At 45.0% G+C, this 17571-nt stretch overlaps 1 protein-coding gene across 1 annotated transcript; it reads left to right on the top strand.

Annotated features, from left to right (window-relative positions):
* The first annotated feature begins 15142 nt into the window (after positions 1-15142).
* LOC146027224 (myb-related transcription factor, partner of profilin-like) lies at positions 15143-16226 on the top strand. Its single transcript, XM_083158178.1, has 2 exons — positions 15143-15650; positions 16150-16226. Exons 1-2 carry the CDS (start codon positions 15143-15145, stop codon positions 16224-16226), a joined length of 585 nt encoding a protein of 194 aa, XP_083014304.1.
* Positions 16227-17571: the final 1345 nt, after the last annotated feature.

The following is a 17571-nucleotide window of genomic DNA, read 5'->3' as shown; positions in this document are numbered from 1 at the left end:
GGAATTCTGCCCCTTTCCGAGTAAGTAACAAGCTAGGAGATGAAGAGACAGCCTCTGCCTGCCACCCTCAGCTCTATAGATCTTATCAAAATTTATTAAAGAAAAGCTAGACAGCACCCACAAAGAAACAGGCCATTGTTGTCTGAAACAGATGCCCTCCTCACTTAGTTCTGATTGATTGACTTAAAGAGAAAGGAGAGGTAGGAGAGCTCCAAACCGGAGCCCAACTTCTGGCACATCTACTCCCTGGCTGCACCTGAGCATGGTGGTGGGGAAACCTGATATATGCCAAGGGTTGATCGCATATAGGGGTTTGGGAACACAGGATTAATACACCTTTAATAATGGAATTCCTAAAATAAGAGCATCTATTTTGAAACGTTATGCTCTTTATGAGGCAGGGGGTAACCAGTACGTTATGGGCCCCATAGCAACATATTTACGGGCCCCTTTCGAAATGCTTCTTGAGAGACACCTCTCAGCAGCAGTTACACATTTTCTGAACCACAGCATAGCATAGTTCATATTATGCCCCATAGTAGTGCCCTAGTTTATATTATGCCCCATAGTACTGCTCTAGTTCATATTATGTCCCATAGTAGTGCCCTAGTTTATATTATGCCCCATAGTAATGCTCTAGTGCATATTATGTCCCATAGTAGTGCCCTAGTTTGTAATATGACCTATAGTAGTACTTTAGTTCATATTATGACCCATAGTAGTGCTCTAGTTCATATTATGCCCCATAGTAGTGCCCTAGTTCGTATTATGACCCATAGTAGTGCCCTAGTTTGTATTATGACCCAGAGTAGTACTTTAGTTCATATTATGTCCCATAGTAGTGCCCTAGTTTGTATTATGACCCATAGTAGTGCCCTAGTTTGTATTATGACCCATAGTAGTGCCCTAGTTTGTATTATGACCCATAGTAGTACTTTAGTTCATATTATGACCCATAGTAGTGCTCTAGTTTGTATTATGACCCATAGTAGTACTTTAGTTCATATTATGACCCATAGCAGTGCCCTAGTTTGTATTATGACCCATAGTAGTACTTTAGTTCATATTATGACCCATAGTAGTGCTCTAGTTCATATTATGCCCCATAGTAGTGCTCTAGTTCATATTATAACCCATAGTAGTGCCCTAGTTCATATTATGCCCCATAGTACTGCTCTAGTTCGTATTATGACCCATAGTAGTGCTCTATTATGACCCATAGTAGTGCTCTAGTTCATATTATGCCCCATAGTAGTGCCCTAGTTCGTATTATGACCCATAGTAGTGCCCTAGTTCATATTATGTCCCATAGTAGTGCCCTATTTAATGTTATAATCTATAATAGTGCTCTACTGTAGTTCATATTATGCCCCATAGTAGTGCCCTAGTTCGTATTATGACCCATAGTAGTGCCCTAGTTCATATTATGTCCCATAGTAGTGCCCTATTTAATGTTATAATCTATAATAGTGCTCTACTGTAGTTCATATTATGCCCCATAGTAGTGCCCTAGTTCGTATTATGACCCAAAGTAGTGCCCTAGTTTGTATTATGACCCAGAGTAGTACTTTCGTTCATATTATGTCCCATAGTAGTGCCCTAGTTTGTATTATGACCCATAGTAGTGCACTAGTTTGTATTATGACCCATAGTAGTACTTTAGTTCATATTATGACCCATAGTAGTGCTCTAGTTCATATTATGCCCCATAGTAGTGCCCTAGTTCGTATTATGACCCATAGTAGTGCCCTAGTTTGTATTATGACCCAGAGTAGTACTTTAGTTCATATTATGTCCCATAGTAGTGCCCTAGTTTGTATTATGACCCATAGTAGTGCCCTAGTTTGTATTATGACCCATAGTAGTACTTTAGTTCATATTATGACCCATAGTAGTGCTCTAGTTTGTATTATGACCCATAGTAGTACTTTAGTTCATATTATGACCCATAGTAGTGCCCCAGTTTGTATTATGACCCATAGTAGTACTTTTGTTCATATTATGACCCATAGTAGTGCTCTAGTTCATATTATGTCCCATAGTAGTGCTCTAGTTCATATTATAACCCATAGTAGTACCCTAGTTCATATTATGCCCCGTAGTACTGCTCTAGTTCGTATTATGACCCATAGTAGTGCTCTAGTTCATATTATGCCCCATAGTAGTGCCCTAGTTCGTATTATGACCCATAGTAGTGCCCTAGTTCGTATTATGACCCATAGTAGTGCCCTAGTTTGTATTATGACCCAGAGTAGTACTTTAGTTCATATTATGTCCCATAGTAGTGCCATAGTTTGTATTATGACCCATAGTAGTGCCCTAGTTTGTATTATGACCCATAGTAGTACTTTAGTTCATATTATGACCCATAGTAGTGCCCTAGTTTGTATTATGACCCATAGTAGTACTTTAGTTCATATTATGACCCATAGTAGTGCCCTAGTTTGTATTATGACCCATAATTAGTACTTTTGGTTCATATTATGAGTGACCCATAGTAGTGCTCTAGTTCATATTATGCCCCATAGTAGTGCTCTAGATCATATTATGCAACATAGTACTGCTCTAGTTCGTATTATGACCCATAGTAGTGCTCTATTATGACCCATAGTAGTGCTCTAGTTCATATTATGCCCCATAGTAGTGCCCTAGTTCGTATTATTACCCATAGTAGTGCCCTAGTTCATATTATGTCCCATAGTAGTGCCCTATTTAATGTTATAATCTATAATAGTGCTCTACTGTAGTTCATATTATGACCAATAGTAGTGCCCTAGTTTACATGATGTCACATTGTAGGGCTGCCAGTACACATTATGCTACACAGAATCTGCAATTCACATTATGACATACAGTGTACCCAGTTTATATTTTGCAACATTACAGTGCCCTATGTTCATACTGTGCCATATTAGATTGTCCTCCAGGTCAATTCATGCCACGTTTGAGGGTCCCATGTGTAATTGTTAGCATTACTGCCTCACAGCACTGAGGTCATGGGTTCGATTCCCACCATGGTTCTAACTGCGTGGAGTTTGTATATTCTCCCTGTGCTTGCGTGGGTTTCCTCCGGGTACTCCGGTTTCCTCCCAGAATCCAAAAATATACTGGTAGGTTAATTGGCTCCTAACAAATTAAAAAAATATCCCTTGAATGAATGTGTGTGTACAGTATATGTGTTATAGAATTGTAGATTGTAAGCTCCACGTATTTTCTAGCAGAAAACTAGTTTCAACTTCTGTTCTTTTACAAGCAAAAAATGAAAAGGAGACTCACTACTATCACCCATGCAAATGAAGGTTTCTTTGAGTCCCAACAGTAGCAGCTATTCAGGAAATCCTGTTCGTCTGTACATGTATTGTATTTCCAGCACTTACTTTACATTTCTACCTCAAGTGCATAGAAAAGTATCTTTACAAGCGATCGTCAGTAGAGCAGATAGAGTTGGGATCATTTGGTCTACAGCATGATGGTCGACAGTCATTAGGTCGACATGGGAAAAGGTTGACATGGTTCTAGTGCCTAGGTCGACAGTCAAAAGGTCGACATGGAGTTTTCCACCGTTTTTTTACCCGAATGTCAACACAGTCGACATGGACACAGTTTAAAGTGCACCGCATCCCCTTGCAATGCTTCGGGCACGGTGCCTCGCTACACTCGGCACAGTGTTTTATTCTGCCACCACGTCCTAGTGGATGGTAGGGCATGAAATACCGCCTGTCGGCACATGTTGGCTCAAAAACAGTGAAAAACCCCATGTCGACCTTTTGACTGTCGACTTAGACACTGTCGAACTAATGACCTGTCGAACTAAAGACCTTTTGATCTAGAACCATGTCAACCTTTTCCCATGTCAACCTAATGGTGTCGACCTAATGACTGTTGACCAACATGCTGTCGACCAAATGACCGCATCCCCAGCAGATAATACGTCCGTGCTGCAGACAATGGCTGAGAAAAGTCCTCCTAGTTCCTTCTGCAATGTGGCGGCATCAACGCGTTTCGGATAATGCTATTTCCTCTTTCAAAAGGGCCTGTTGCTAGCCCTCTACAACAGCAGCAGCATTGTAGTAGTAGGTGTACAGCCTTAGTTCCCGCCGTGTCCATCAGAAACCTGACAGCGATAGCAGCATACTGTATTTGCTGCTCCTGCGCTTCGATAAAAAAAATCATCTCTACAATCTTGGCTTTCACCGACTGCAGATTATCACAGTATTTCTCATCAAGGGCTGTTTCTGTGCTGTCTAAGCATTATCCGGATGACAGATCTCCTGTCTAGTTAGACAGACTGTCGGACGACACCGCATGGCCGTCATATATCAGGTACAAAAGGTCAACCGGTGCAAAAATTTCAGAGATGAAAGGTCCACAATGCTTATGGTTGACCGGTTCAAAAGCTGAACATGACAATGGTCGACGTGTGTTTTGGGTGTTTACCCTTTTATCCAATATTTGCTTTTATTACTATCCATGTGGACTACGATTGGTAGTGAGCACAGCGGTATGAACCCCCTTGCTGAAGCATGGCCATCAAATGTGGCGAGCATGGGAGGGTCCACGTTTGTACTGACAGTGGTCACAACGCATGAAATGTACAAGATGTAATGATCATTGTCATGTCAATCTTTTGACCCTGTCAACCTTTTGTACTCGTCGACCTTAACCACTGTCCACTTTTTTGAACCTGTCAACCTAATGCATGCCGACTATATAGTGATAACCTTCTGACTATCTAGACAGTGTGTGGGAGATTTTCTATACCAAACCCATATAGGCTGAGAATACAGAACATCCCTACATTAGACAATGCTTTACCTTATTGTACATATACAGTATATTTATTTATTTTTGCATGCAGGGAAAATGTTGGCTGCTTTTGTGTGTAACCCAAAGATTCTGGATAGCTTTATTTTTACACTGCAACTGAGCTTGGACACCCCCCATCCCCCCCCCCCCCCCCCCCCCCCCCCCCCCCCTTCGGTGTGGCAGGTCCCAATTGTACAGGTGATAAAAAAAAACAGGCGTGCACCCATTTCTCAATCAAGTCCAAAATGACATGCTCCTTTTTTTGCTGTAATCCCAACCAGTGGCCGCTCCAGAGGCGGGACTGCAGCACAGTTCAAAATTTAAATACGGGAGAAACACCAACTGCCAGTAAGTCAGTTTGGAATGGCAGCTAGTGTTACTCTCCTATTGGAGCCTCCCCTGCTCAGAACTCAGAAGCAGGCCCTTAATGAATGGTATATATATATATGTAGCTAATTTTACACAATGGAAACCAGGAAATTACTTTATCCCAAGCACTGGGCAGTCATAGGAGCAATTGAATCATTATCATTTTCTTGTCTTTTAATTTTCCAGGTCTTTCTGGCCATAAGTAATCCAGTAGGACTCTGTTTTTAAGACAAACTGATACACACACTTTTTTAATCACTTTTCCTTTCCCGAAATAGCATTTTATTACTAGACATAAACCATACTTGTATGTGTGGGACTGAAGTATAGCCGGCTACCTACTGTACTTTCTGGTTGTTGTAGTCCGTGACAGACTCCATGCACTCTCTGCAGACCATATGCTACATTATTTCCAAACATGTGCCCCAGTGCTATTAGTAGATAGCTCGATTAATAGGGAGATTTATCGCATATTCTAAAGAGGATAAGTCTATATATGTTTAGAATGTTTGATAAATCTCCTCTGGTGTTTTTACACTGCGTAACCGCTGTTGATTTTACTACACTGTATCTCCTGGTTATACTTTGTATCTACATTTTTATTGAATTTCGTTGCCCGGATATCTACCATTTGTTATTACATGGAAATCCTAACAATGGGATCAATAAAGGATCATGGTTTAATGTGAATGGTTAGACAATTGCTTTTTCAATTTCATTCATTTGTCCATTGTAATCCTCATGCCTGATTTAGTCAACTGTTTAGCTCTTTATAGCAGTCTGCTCTGTGCACACCACACACACCCACACATACTGTACACAAACACAATGTCAATGGGAAATAACTGCAAGAGAGGACCACTGAAGTAGTAGATCTTGAGTGATGTCATTACCGTGGTGCATACTTACCAATTTTTCTTAAATATGAGGGAGACTCCCCAAAACAGCAGCAATCTCCCTAACTCCCTGATGAGTCTACAAAACCTCCCTGATTGCACCTAACTCACAGGATGTAGCTGTTATGTATTTGGAAAATAATACAGCAGAGATATATAATCAAATGGGATCATCAGTGATCATCATCAGTTCAACGGTTTTAAATTAAACATAACCGCTTTAGCACTTGCTAAAGGGGGTATGTACTACTTTCAGTATTCAACAACTAAGTACATTGCGGTCTACCCTAGCACTGCTCCCACCATCTATAGATGGTGAAAGAGGTATGGTCCCACATTGCTGGCAATGGGGACATTGTGCTGCCTCTCCAGCCTTCTGGGCATTGCCGAGTCCCCGCTGGGTGAAGCTGTCATGCACGTGCACAACTGAACACATGCCCATCACTTCTATTCCCTTTCCTTCACTTTCACTCTCTTTACCCTCATTCCCTTTCCATCCCTTTTGTTCCCTTTCCTTTCATTCCACTATAAGCTTCTCTGGGTGGCTGTGGTCACTGATTACTCTGCATAGTTACTAAGATCCACGTTGCATGATGTCATACTTGTTGCATTCCCAGATTACACATGCCTGCACTCTCCAGGTAACAAAATATTAACTGATAGTCTATAGAATGGTTTGACCCAGTGATGGCAATACTTCCTAGTTACAATAACACATACGCCTTTACATGATACCATGGTGAGTATCGCCACTCCCTCACTGTTCTGCACTTCCACATGGATGGTCCTGGTCTGCTTTAGAACCACAGACTCTAGATGCATGTAACTCAACACACAGGTGTAAGTTGTGCAACACAATGCTACAGGACATGCACACTTACAACACCTTGCACCTAGGAAGCAGGGCCGGCACAAGGTTTTCTGAAGCCCTTTTACGCATATATGACAAATTTCTGGCTGCCCCCTCCATGACAACACAGCTGTGGTTAATGCATTGGGGACAGTCTGGGGGCATGGAGAGGCTATATAATGCCCACATTAATGACATTGTAAAGAGAGGACGGGGCTACAATGACAGGATTCAGCACGACTCGCTCCATTGCCCTACCCACTTTTCCTCCTTATGTGGCTGCTGTGAGTGGACAGCCAAGGGAGGCGGGGGAAGGTGGCGGGTGTATACCGGCTGCTAGAGACTTGCCTACCTTTAGAGGTGGCCGGCAGTGCCACCTGAGTTTTAGGAGCCACTGGGAGGGTGTGTATATTGAACTGCAAGCACCGCTGAGTTGTGCGTACACAGAAATCAGATGGAACTATTGCTCCAAGGGTAGAAACATGATGGCAGCGATGAAGACAAGCAGATGTATAGGGCCGGTGTGGTCACATTTTCTGTAGTTCATTGCATGCGCAATGCACATAAAGGTTTCAGGAGTAATGGCACCCATACAGATATGCGATCATATGCGATGCAACATCGCAGTGTGTTGTCCCATTGCTTACAGCCCCCAATCACATTGCGAGTGATGTGGTTAAAAACGCATGAGTACCTCCCAACTTCTGTGTTGGGGAAATAGGGACACTGTTGTGCCCGAAAAGGGGGCGGGCGTATGCAAATGAGGTATGCTAATACAATTCGATAAATATTATGCACAGCACATAATATTTTTCGACGCGACATGCGACCGACGCGGGGCCCATTCGACGTGCATCCTTTGATCTATTGCACGGATGTGGTCCAAATCGAAGGATTGTATGCAATATCTCCTTAGTGTATGGACAGCATTAGTTACATGGTCACTTCGTCATCTGGGAGTCTCTGTAAGAACTTCCCCCAACACCTTCTTGGACTGGCTAGATAACACCCTTTTTTAAATAATATATACAGCCAACATGGAATTAATTAGGACTCCAGTTTATTCCGAAGTGCTAACTACGTGGCATCACCTTCTAGGAGTGAAGAAGTTGTCCCTGGCAAGTTCGACCAATCAGTATTGAAGTAACATTTAGAGTTTGCATACTATAAAATTATACAGAGCAGCTGATTGGTTACCATGGACAACTTCTCCACTGGCTCGCTTCATACATTTGCCCCATAGTATCTGCAAAGAGGATTGTGAATTAAGTTGAGATGGCTAATGTAACACAAAGAACATTCCTCAACATCTCAGAATATGCAAAACACTACATTTTATAAACGCTTAAAAGCCTTCTGCAGGAAATGCTCTGAAATATCACATACCTGTTTCAGGTAGTAATAATAATAGTGTCTGAGGGATACAGAAAAGAATAAATTCCTGACAGCTTCTATATATGTTATTTGCACTCTGAACCTGTCAATTCGCCCTCTGCTGGAAATTAGCAGGCGGTGCAATGTCTGCATGAATTTAAAGTTCATGATTAGAAATATATTTATTATCAGTTATTATCAGTTGTTAACATATTATGCAGCAATGTACCGTGATTATTTATTTCTATCAGTCACTGCCCAATGGAGCTTGAAGTCTTAATTCACCGCCACACACATGCGCACACTCCACATGCACATGTAGTGCTTAAGGTTAACTTTATTAGAACCAATTCCCAGACAGTGTGGCCCGTATTCAATGCAGCCGGTGAGGGGGTTAAACAGCTGGTATTGCAGAAAACAAGTGATCCTGGCTGCTCACCATATTCAATGTTCCGGTGGAATTCTCACTGTCACCTGCTGCATTTAGCCGCGAGTCTCGCTGTTTCAGCGGCCGCATACGCCGGTTCCCCCTCGCTCCAAAAACGGAGAGAGGGGGAATCGGCGTATGCAGGAGAGTCAGTTGAATACTGACCAGGTGAGCTGTGACAGCTAGCAGTCAGCACTGCTCACTGTCACAGCTCCCCCCTGCATTGAATACACCCCTATATCTTTGGAGTATGAGAGGAAATTGGAGAAAAGCCACAGAATCAGGGAAAACATAACATACAAACTCCCCACAAATAGGTCCCTGGTCAACATTACATCCTTAACCCCAGTCATGTGAGGCAGAAGTGCTAGCCACTTTGCAGCATCGATGTCAATTAGATAATACATCATATTTGCCTACCTGGCCCTCTCCATGAGGGAGGAAAAGCTATGTTTGTGGACTTCCCTGGTAATGTATGATTGCCATCACCTGCAGTGGCGTAATAATAGCTCCGCAGACCCTGTGGTGGCTTGGAGGTGCTAGGTAAGTTTGGGCGCCGTGGGGTCTGTGGAAGCTATTGTTAATGGGGCCGCCACCACCACCACCGAATACCTGTTGCTGCAGGCCGCCAGGACCAGCAGAGCTTTCTGCTGTCTGCAGTTACGGAGCTCCTCCAGCTCCTGTTAGAATGTCACTTGCAAAATGGCCACCCCCTCACAGCAGACAGTTACTAAGGATGCTGGAGGAGGCATACCTCCTCATACCTCCTTTTGTATTCTAAATAACGGTGTATTGTAAGGCAGCGGGCGTTTTGCAGGTGAAATTATAACAGAAGCCGGAGGAGCACCAGGATTGCAGACAACAGATAATCAACAGCGGTGGCGGCATTCTAACAGGAGGAGCGTAGCACCGGGACCACAGACATTTCCATATTTTTGTTCTCACTAGATAGATTGGACAGATAAATCTTTGTGTATGTACCCAGCAACTTTATTGATCTTTGGCCCTGATTGCTGATCTGAAAAGTTGCGAGTAGATAGGTGTCACCCACCCAGACAGAAAGAAATCATCCCTGTGCAAATCTGTGAGAAAATTGCCAAATTATCGCAGGTTGCAATCATTTCAATACCTGCATGCCTGGATTTTTTTCTGACATGCCCACAAAATGGCGTTATCCACCCCAAACAGCAGGTTCCTGTCAGTCAACCTCTAGCCAAATTGCATTTATGATCCATATGCTATTTGACCTTGCGCATGCGCACTATGATGCATACGAATGTGCAGTCATTCCATAATTGCTCGACCTGTGAATTCACTAATCAGTGATCAACTCTGAATCAGGCCCTTAATGCAAACAGCAGGTAATCTTTACCACCTCCACACTTTCACCTGAGGTTCTGTAAGTCGGTATTGGTTTGTGGGTGGTGGAGGGAGAAGAAAACAGAGGTGACAAAAAACCTTGCAACGGACCTGCATAAAGGTAACCCACTTAAAGAGCAAAATAAAGCGTGATATATATCAGGGTTGCCTACTTTTGCTCTACCTTCTCTGGGAGAGGGAAGCCAGTTCCTTGATGATGGGGGGCAGGGAGGCTGACAGGGGGACGGGCTGGACCGGGGCTGAGCTATATTGATGTGATGACTTTGGGGTCGTGACCAGTGGCGATCGTGTCCTCGTGGCCATACCCTTCACCATGCAATGCCGGTATTGCAGGCATTGCACAGTGGGGGGCTGCATTGACACGGACCCCCACCAACGGTAGGGGTGCGGGAGATGGGTAGAAATTCGGGAGGCTTGCCCCCTTTCCGGGGGTCTGGGAGGGGGTCTTGATTTCCGGTAGGCAACCCTGAAAAATAGAAGAGTATATAATGTTGCAGTGACAGTCAAAATAGTCCCAGCTAATGCAGTAGTCTGAGTCGCCATTTAAAAGAAGGTGAAACTCAGATCACCCTGCACTCCCCTAGGTGCTACCTAAGTGTTTCTTGGTGTTTCCCAAAATACCTGGAATGAATGGCTATAAAGGATGGGTAAGAGACACTTTGGGCGAAGATAAGTGAAGGCACATTTATTCCATAAAAACAATATGTAAAAAACAGACAGTAATAAAAATTGATAATCCTCCCTTACCCAGCGATGGGGGTGGAGCCTAGGGATGGTATAACAGAGTGTTCCAGATGACAAAAAGGGGACACCATGTTGGCTCCACAGATCTCACTAGGTCCTTGTAAGAGGAGGAGCGCCGGACTAGTAGATCTGCGGCTCCGGGACAGGTACCCTGCAGGTAGTGGCAGCATAACAATAGCCCCGCAGACCCCGGCGCCCACACTTATTTGGTGACTCCCCGCCACTGCAGGGTCTGCAGCACTATTGTTACTCCACTGATATATATATATAAGTGCTGGGCACGTTAACGCGTTAATATCGCGTTAACGCACCAGCACATTAATGGCGATTACATTTATTATCGCCGTTAACGCGCGGGGGGATGTGCGGCGGGGTGGGGGCGCTGAGGTGGCAGGGATATGGAGACGGGGGCTGCCGGGCACTGGGAAACGGACGGGTCTGCACCGCAGGGGTGCAGAGTCTCTGTCCACATGCTGACGGAGACTCTGCTCCCCTCCAAATATGGCCGCCGCTGTCAGGGAGACAGACGCTAGAGGTGCTCCTTTACCTCTAGCGTCTGTCAGTGATGTGCAGAGTGACCAGCGCTACCCGGAAGTGCGGATTCCGGGAGCGCTGTGGACCCTGCAATCCCTGGCAACGAGCAAGGAACCCCCACTGGCAATGAGCAAGGAACCCATCACCCCCCTGGAAGGAAGCAAGTAACCCACCACCCCCCTGGCAACGAGCAAGGAACCCACCTTCCCCCTGGCATGGATCAAGTAACCCACCACCCCCCTGGCATGGAGCAAGTAATCCCCCCACCCCCTGGCATGGAGCAAGTAACCCCCCCTGGCACTGGCAACAAGCAAGTAAACTCCTGGCAACAAGCATGAAACCCATTATAGCAACAAGCATGCAATCTCCCTTGGCAACAAGCATGCAATCTCCCTTGGCAACAAGCATGTAATCCCACCTGGCAACGAGAATGGAACCCCATGGCAATGAGATTTTAGGTAAGCGGCACTTATGTGCCTATCTGCGATTAATCGCAGTTAATCGCAAAAATTTCATACGATTAATCGCAATTAAAAATTGTAATCTTTGAACACCACTAATATATATATATATATATATCTATATATATAGATATATATAGATATATATAGATATATATAGATACAGAAGTAACAACACACTCGCCATATAACAAGAAAACTAAATTCTACCTTGGGCGCTGCAAACTTAAAGCTGCAGTCGACTATAATAGTGGTCACCGGACCACATACAATGGGTAATGTACAAAACAAGAACAGTCTCACTTGCGCTATAAGTAATGTCCCAGTGAAACGATGTAGACCATGTAATCTTCAACTTTCTCTCCAAACTTTTTCTCCCATGTGTGGATATAAAATATGTGGAGAAAAGGGAGAATACACAATGGTATAATACTGTGTATGTTTCTGTTAAAAAATTCTCCTTTTCACAGTGCGAATGAGATATGGAAACAATGCCCCCAAAGCTTCCCAAACGATCCAGGGGTATGTAAGGATCACCTCACTCATGCAAAAAGAAGATTGCTCATATGAATGGTTACATGTGAGCACTGTGTAGACTCCTATCCACACTACCCAGGATGGGGTGCAGTGGCCTGTGACCACACTCTAGTAAATACAAACACAGGGGGGCCATCACTCACTACAACAAACTAACTCACCTTTAAGGTGCCCACACACTAGACCGATTTTTGGGCCGATTGGCCGATTTTCGATATATCGGCCGATATTTACCGATAATCGGTCGAAAATCGGCCGATGCTCGCTCCCGTGGATCTTTTGCTAAATCTTCTGATCTTACGTGCTGCACAAAAGATCAGAAGATTTAACAAAAGATCCATAGGAACGCACACGGGATCTTAAGAAAAATCTTTGGTAAAGATGTGCGCTTGCCTGAAATCTTTTGTCCAGATCGGACAAAAGATTTGAAGGCTAATTTATGCGCACATCTTATGATCGCAGATCTTTCTAGTGTGTGGGCACCTTAACATTCAAGTAGTCAATTAAATAAATAATGGGGTTTAAGTTCATGAATTGATCAATGCATTTAAGCTTGCAGCCCATCGCCAAGGGACCCCATTTCACTGCAAGTCCTACACTAACAACTGGTTTTCTTAGGAACCTGGCAACTGCTTACACATCATAGCTAAAATGAACATGATGATGATATATATATATATATATATATATCAGGGTTGCCGACCCTCCCGGAATTTGCGGGAGTCTCCCGAAAATCGGGTCCCCCCTCCCGGCCCCCGGAAGGGTGGGCAACCCTCCCGGAATCAGGGGGACCCCCACTGAGCCCCCCCCCCCGATCGCGGCATTTAAATGCCGCAATCCGCGGGTCTCAGAGGAGGGGGCAGAGCTAAAATGGCACAATTGTGTCATTTTAGCCCCACCCCCTCCATGGAGATCAATTATTTCGGCTATTTGTCGTAATGGGGGGGGGGCTTAATGACGTCACCATTAAGCCCCGCCCCAAACTCGTAATGAAAGATTCCTCTCCGGGGTTCTCCCGGAGAGGATTTTGTGCAAGTCGGCAACCCTGTAAGGGAGCAATATAAATATAACGAAAAATGTGTTGGGGTGAATGCTATTATGCTATTAAATGTAACTTAATAATAAAAATAATAATACAGGGATTATGGGGGTTATTTTGGTTCACTCCTTCTTGGGTGGACAAAACCATGTGCACTGCAGGTGGGGTAGATGTTACTTGTGCAGAGAGTTAGATTTGGGTGGGGTTTTACATCAAAGTGAGATCTATATTGCAGTGTAAAAATAAAGCAGTCAGTATTTACCCTGCACAGGAACAAAATAACTCACCCAAATCTAATTCTCTCTGCACATTCTCTCTGCCCCCCTGCAGTGCACATGGTTTTGTCCATCTAAGAAGGAAATTTCCAGGAGGAGTGAACCAGAATAACCCCCTATGTTACCTGGCACCCACATACAATGGGTACAATTTCTCATACCTCTCAACTTTTGTTCCCTGTGGATTGCGCACACCCCGAAAAGGGGGTGTGCCCTATGAAAAGGAACTTGGCCTCACTGGAAGACACGTCCTAAGGCCCCGCCCCCATTTCTCGCCGCTCTGCGCATGCGCACAACATCTATTCTCTTCAAGCTGGTGGGGACTCACAACTCCCCCCCCCCCTACTGCAGGACAATGGCGGCCCTGGGCGGGATACGGGAATGTCCCCAAAAACCGGGCCATTCCCGTGGTAAGTGGGAAAGTTGGGAGGTATGCATTATTTGTGGCCTGGCATTGCCAGGTAGTTAAGTAGCATGTTGGGTTAAACTGCATGTGAGTTTTAGTAAATAAAATTATGGCCATGTCAAACCCACCCGCAGAAACAGAACCGGACAAATGTACCCGATGCCTCTTCTGTAACACTTCCTGTCCCTGCACACCCACCTGTCATGTGTTCTGATTGGATGCTTCAGTGCGCACATTAGCAGACTCATACAATTGCCAGCCAGACTAGCCTCATTTATAAAACTGATGTGATCTCTGCAGCTAATGTAGTACCTGGCTCCTTCTTACTCAGGGCACTGTTTCCCTTTAGACACAACGGGTGACATTCTATGCTTGCACATAAATGCGCATGTTTTTTTAGCGCACCACATCGCCGCAAATCGCACTTTTACAAATCGCACTTTTCAGTCATAATTCGCATATTTAATGTGATGCGTTTTGGAGGCTGAAAAGTGCGAATAGGTGCGATTTGCGGCGAAGTGGTGCGCTTTTAAGTAACAAAATAGTGCGAATTCTTCCGCCGGTCATGTGCGATTTTTGGACCAACCGGAGTGCGATATACAAAACTGTCTCCGCATGAGTAAGAACCCCCCAACCTATTGGCCCACCTGTGTCCCCTCCATTATGCATCACACCCCCTATATAAAGGGTCATTGGCGCCATTTCACTCTTTGATAGGAAGTAAGGAGCATGGAGAGGAGCAGTGGCAGTGTGCGTTCAGGAACAGGTGTTGGTGGCAGAGTGAGGAGTGGCAGAGGGAGCAGTGGCAGAGTGAGGAGTGGCAGAGGGAGCAGTGGCAGAGGGAGCAGTGGCAGAGGGACCAGTGGCAGCAGCCAGACAAGTGTGAGAGGCAGCAGTGTGGCAGGCAGCATGGCCACAGCAAGGGCAGCCCCACACCAGGCCCTGGGCGTCCAGCCCCAGCAGGAGGAGGTGGAGGATCCGCTGGCATCCCCATCCTACAGCCAAGACCTTGATCATACCCCACACCAGCTGCAGGAGGGCCACATGTCAGAGGCAGATGGTGGTGAGGAGGAGGAAGACACTGCCATGGAGGAGGAGGGCTACATGGCTGGTGTTGAAAATGAGGAGGAGGAGGAGGTTGAAGCTGGCCGCACCAAAAGTGGCAGAAAGGTGCGTTTTTCCTATGAAGAAAATGCAGCACTTGTCCGGGCTATCCTGCCAGTGTTTGAGCGTTTGCTTGGCAAATCTCACCACAAGACCACTGCACAGCGCAAAAGGGCTATGTGGAAGGACATCACCCAGGCGGTGAACGCTGTGAGTCAGCACAAGCGCCTGGTCCGCAATGTGAAAAAGAGATTCAACGACATCAAAAGGCAGTTGAAGAATAAAATGGCCATGGAGTTGGAGGAGGCCACCAAGACTGGAGGAGGAAGCCCCACCACTGTGTGCTACAATTCGTATGAGGTGAAGCTGAAGCGCATCATCCCCCCTGAGGTCCTGCCTGGCATGCACGTGGCGGATACCGATAGGCCACAAACGCCATCTAGAGCTGGTAAGTGTGACCACATGCAATCCTAAACATACATGCTAATGTATTATAACTATAATGTTCACTTGTATTGTTATGCTAAGTAAAGTGCTGCTGTGGAACTACATAGCCCAGCAAGGTCATGCACAAGAAATTGCCTGCTACTCCTTTAAAATTGCTGATAATGCTGGGCCTTGTAGTTCCACAACTGCTCACATTGATTAACACTGTAACATTCTTTCTAGCAGCCTAACATGTATGTGGACAAAAACCCAGAGGTGTACTGGTGGTTTAGCTGCCATGCCTACATAGCAAAGATTATACAATAGTTGTCATGTGTACAATAGTGTAATTTTATTAATGTCACAGAAAAATCTGTGGGTTCCAAAACAAAATGGTGCCAAAGAAATAAAGCAGTCCTTGTCCAAAGGGTATTGTCCATTATTGTCATCTCAATGCCTGTTTGCACAAAATGCTTCCCCATTGCAAGGTCCATAATGCCTGCCCATCTTTCCTTCTACAGATTGTCAATCCCGAAGTGCTCACGCATCCAAGACCAGAAGGCCCGTTGCTGCAGAATCTGCGGAAGCGGGTAAATGAACAAAAAACACACCATTACACATACAGTACACACACCCATGTCACCTCAACAATATCTCATACCACATTCAACTCATGTTGCTACATTGCAACGGAAATGAATGTCATCTGAGCTACGCATGTGACATATTATTAATGTGAATGTTACATGCTGTATCGGGGTACATGTGTAAGTACATAACACCCCTAGGTATTTGCGTCCAGCATCTCAAGCCCTATGTAAAACAGTATAGAGGACAGTGTGGCCTATATATGCATGAGTACTTACCTCTTCTCTGTATCCACAGGTGCTATACAACTAGGGTCAAACCAAACAGATTCTTCAATGATGGTGCTAGACGAAATGGACATCATTCTTGAACCAGTCGACACCTTTGCGGCAGAGGAAGAAATACAGACCTCGTCACAGAGTGATCTTCCCCCAAGTGGGGTGTCTCCCAACCCACCCCCACCCACCAACACACCCCATACAGCCGCTTCGGCTTCCCAAGTAGCTAACTCCTTGGTTAATTTCAAGGAAAAACAGATAGAATTCATGGCCTCCCAAAGCCTCCAAATAGGTAATATCCAGGGGTACATGCGTGACACCTTCCTTCAGTTACGGAAAATGGCACGTAGTGTACGGGTAGGTGTAGGCACTCATGTGCGCATTGCTAACAGCATTGACACCCGTCTTGCTGAGCTAACTGCTGCTGTAAGGGAGCAGAATAGGCATATTGGCAGCCTGGCGCAAAGTATTGCTGCACTCACCCAATCATGCACAGCGCAGACTAATGCCTTACTAGCTATGCAGGCCCAAATCCAGCAGCTGGAAGCCAATGTGGGAGGTGGCACAGCATCCACCCTCAGCAGTGTATCCAGCACCCCAATAAGTGGCTCCCCCACTTCCCCACCCCGTCGGAGTCTTAGGACCCGTGGTGGGCTTGGTACAGGGTCTAGAAATGGTGTAGGGGTGCCTGATGCTGGGAGAAGGTAGCTCCTACATATGTTTCATTATTTTTCCCATTCCCAATCATCTTGTAACATGCCCCCAGAGTTGTTATTTTTCACCTGCAAAAATGCCGATTGCGTCTGACAAAGTAGACAGAAGTAAAAATGTCTAGCCGCATACCATTGTGTTTGTGTATTATTTTTTAAGCAATTATTGTGTGCAGTCTAAAATATTGCAATGGTATATGTCAATGGGATTGCACTAAAGTAGTGTGGGGTATCTCCTTGGCTGGCAAAGGTTGTTTATCTACATATTCCAGCAGGCTCTGACACTCCTGGTTTGGACTGTAATGCTTAGAGTGTGTCAGGGCATGCTGGCACTTGTAGTTCCACAACACCAGTGAGACATGTTTGA

Source organism: Crinia signifera, chromosome 8 (genome assembly GCF_055691185.1).
Source record: "Crinia signifera chromosome 8, ASM5569118v1, whole genome shotgun sequence".
Classification (NCBI taxonomy): Eukaryota; Metazoa; Chordata; class Amphibia; order Anura; family Myobatrachidae; genus Crinia; species Crinia signifera.
This window is presented reverse-complemented; position numbering and strand designations above follow the sequence as displayed.

What these genes read in the sequence shown, in the direction of transcription:
- LOC146027224 (XM_083158178.1), top strand. Translation starts at nt 15,143, where the DNA reads ATGTCAGAGGCAGATGGTGGTGAGGAGGAGGAAGACACTGCCATGGAG. An exon ending in ACAAACGCCATCTAGAGCTG is followed by an intron (nt 15,651 to 16,149) that starts GTAAGTGTGACC and finishes TTCCTTCTACAG; the next exon opens with ATTGTCAATCCCGAAGTGCT.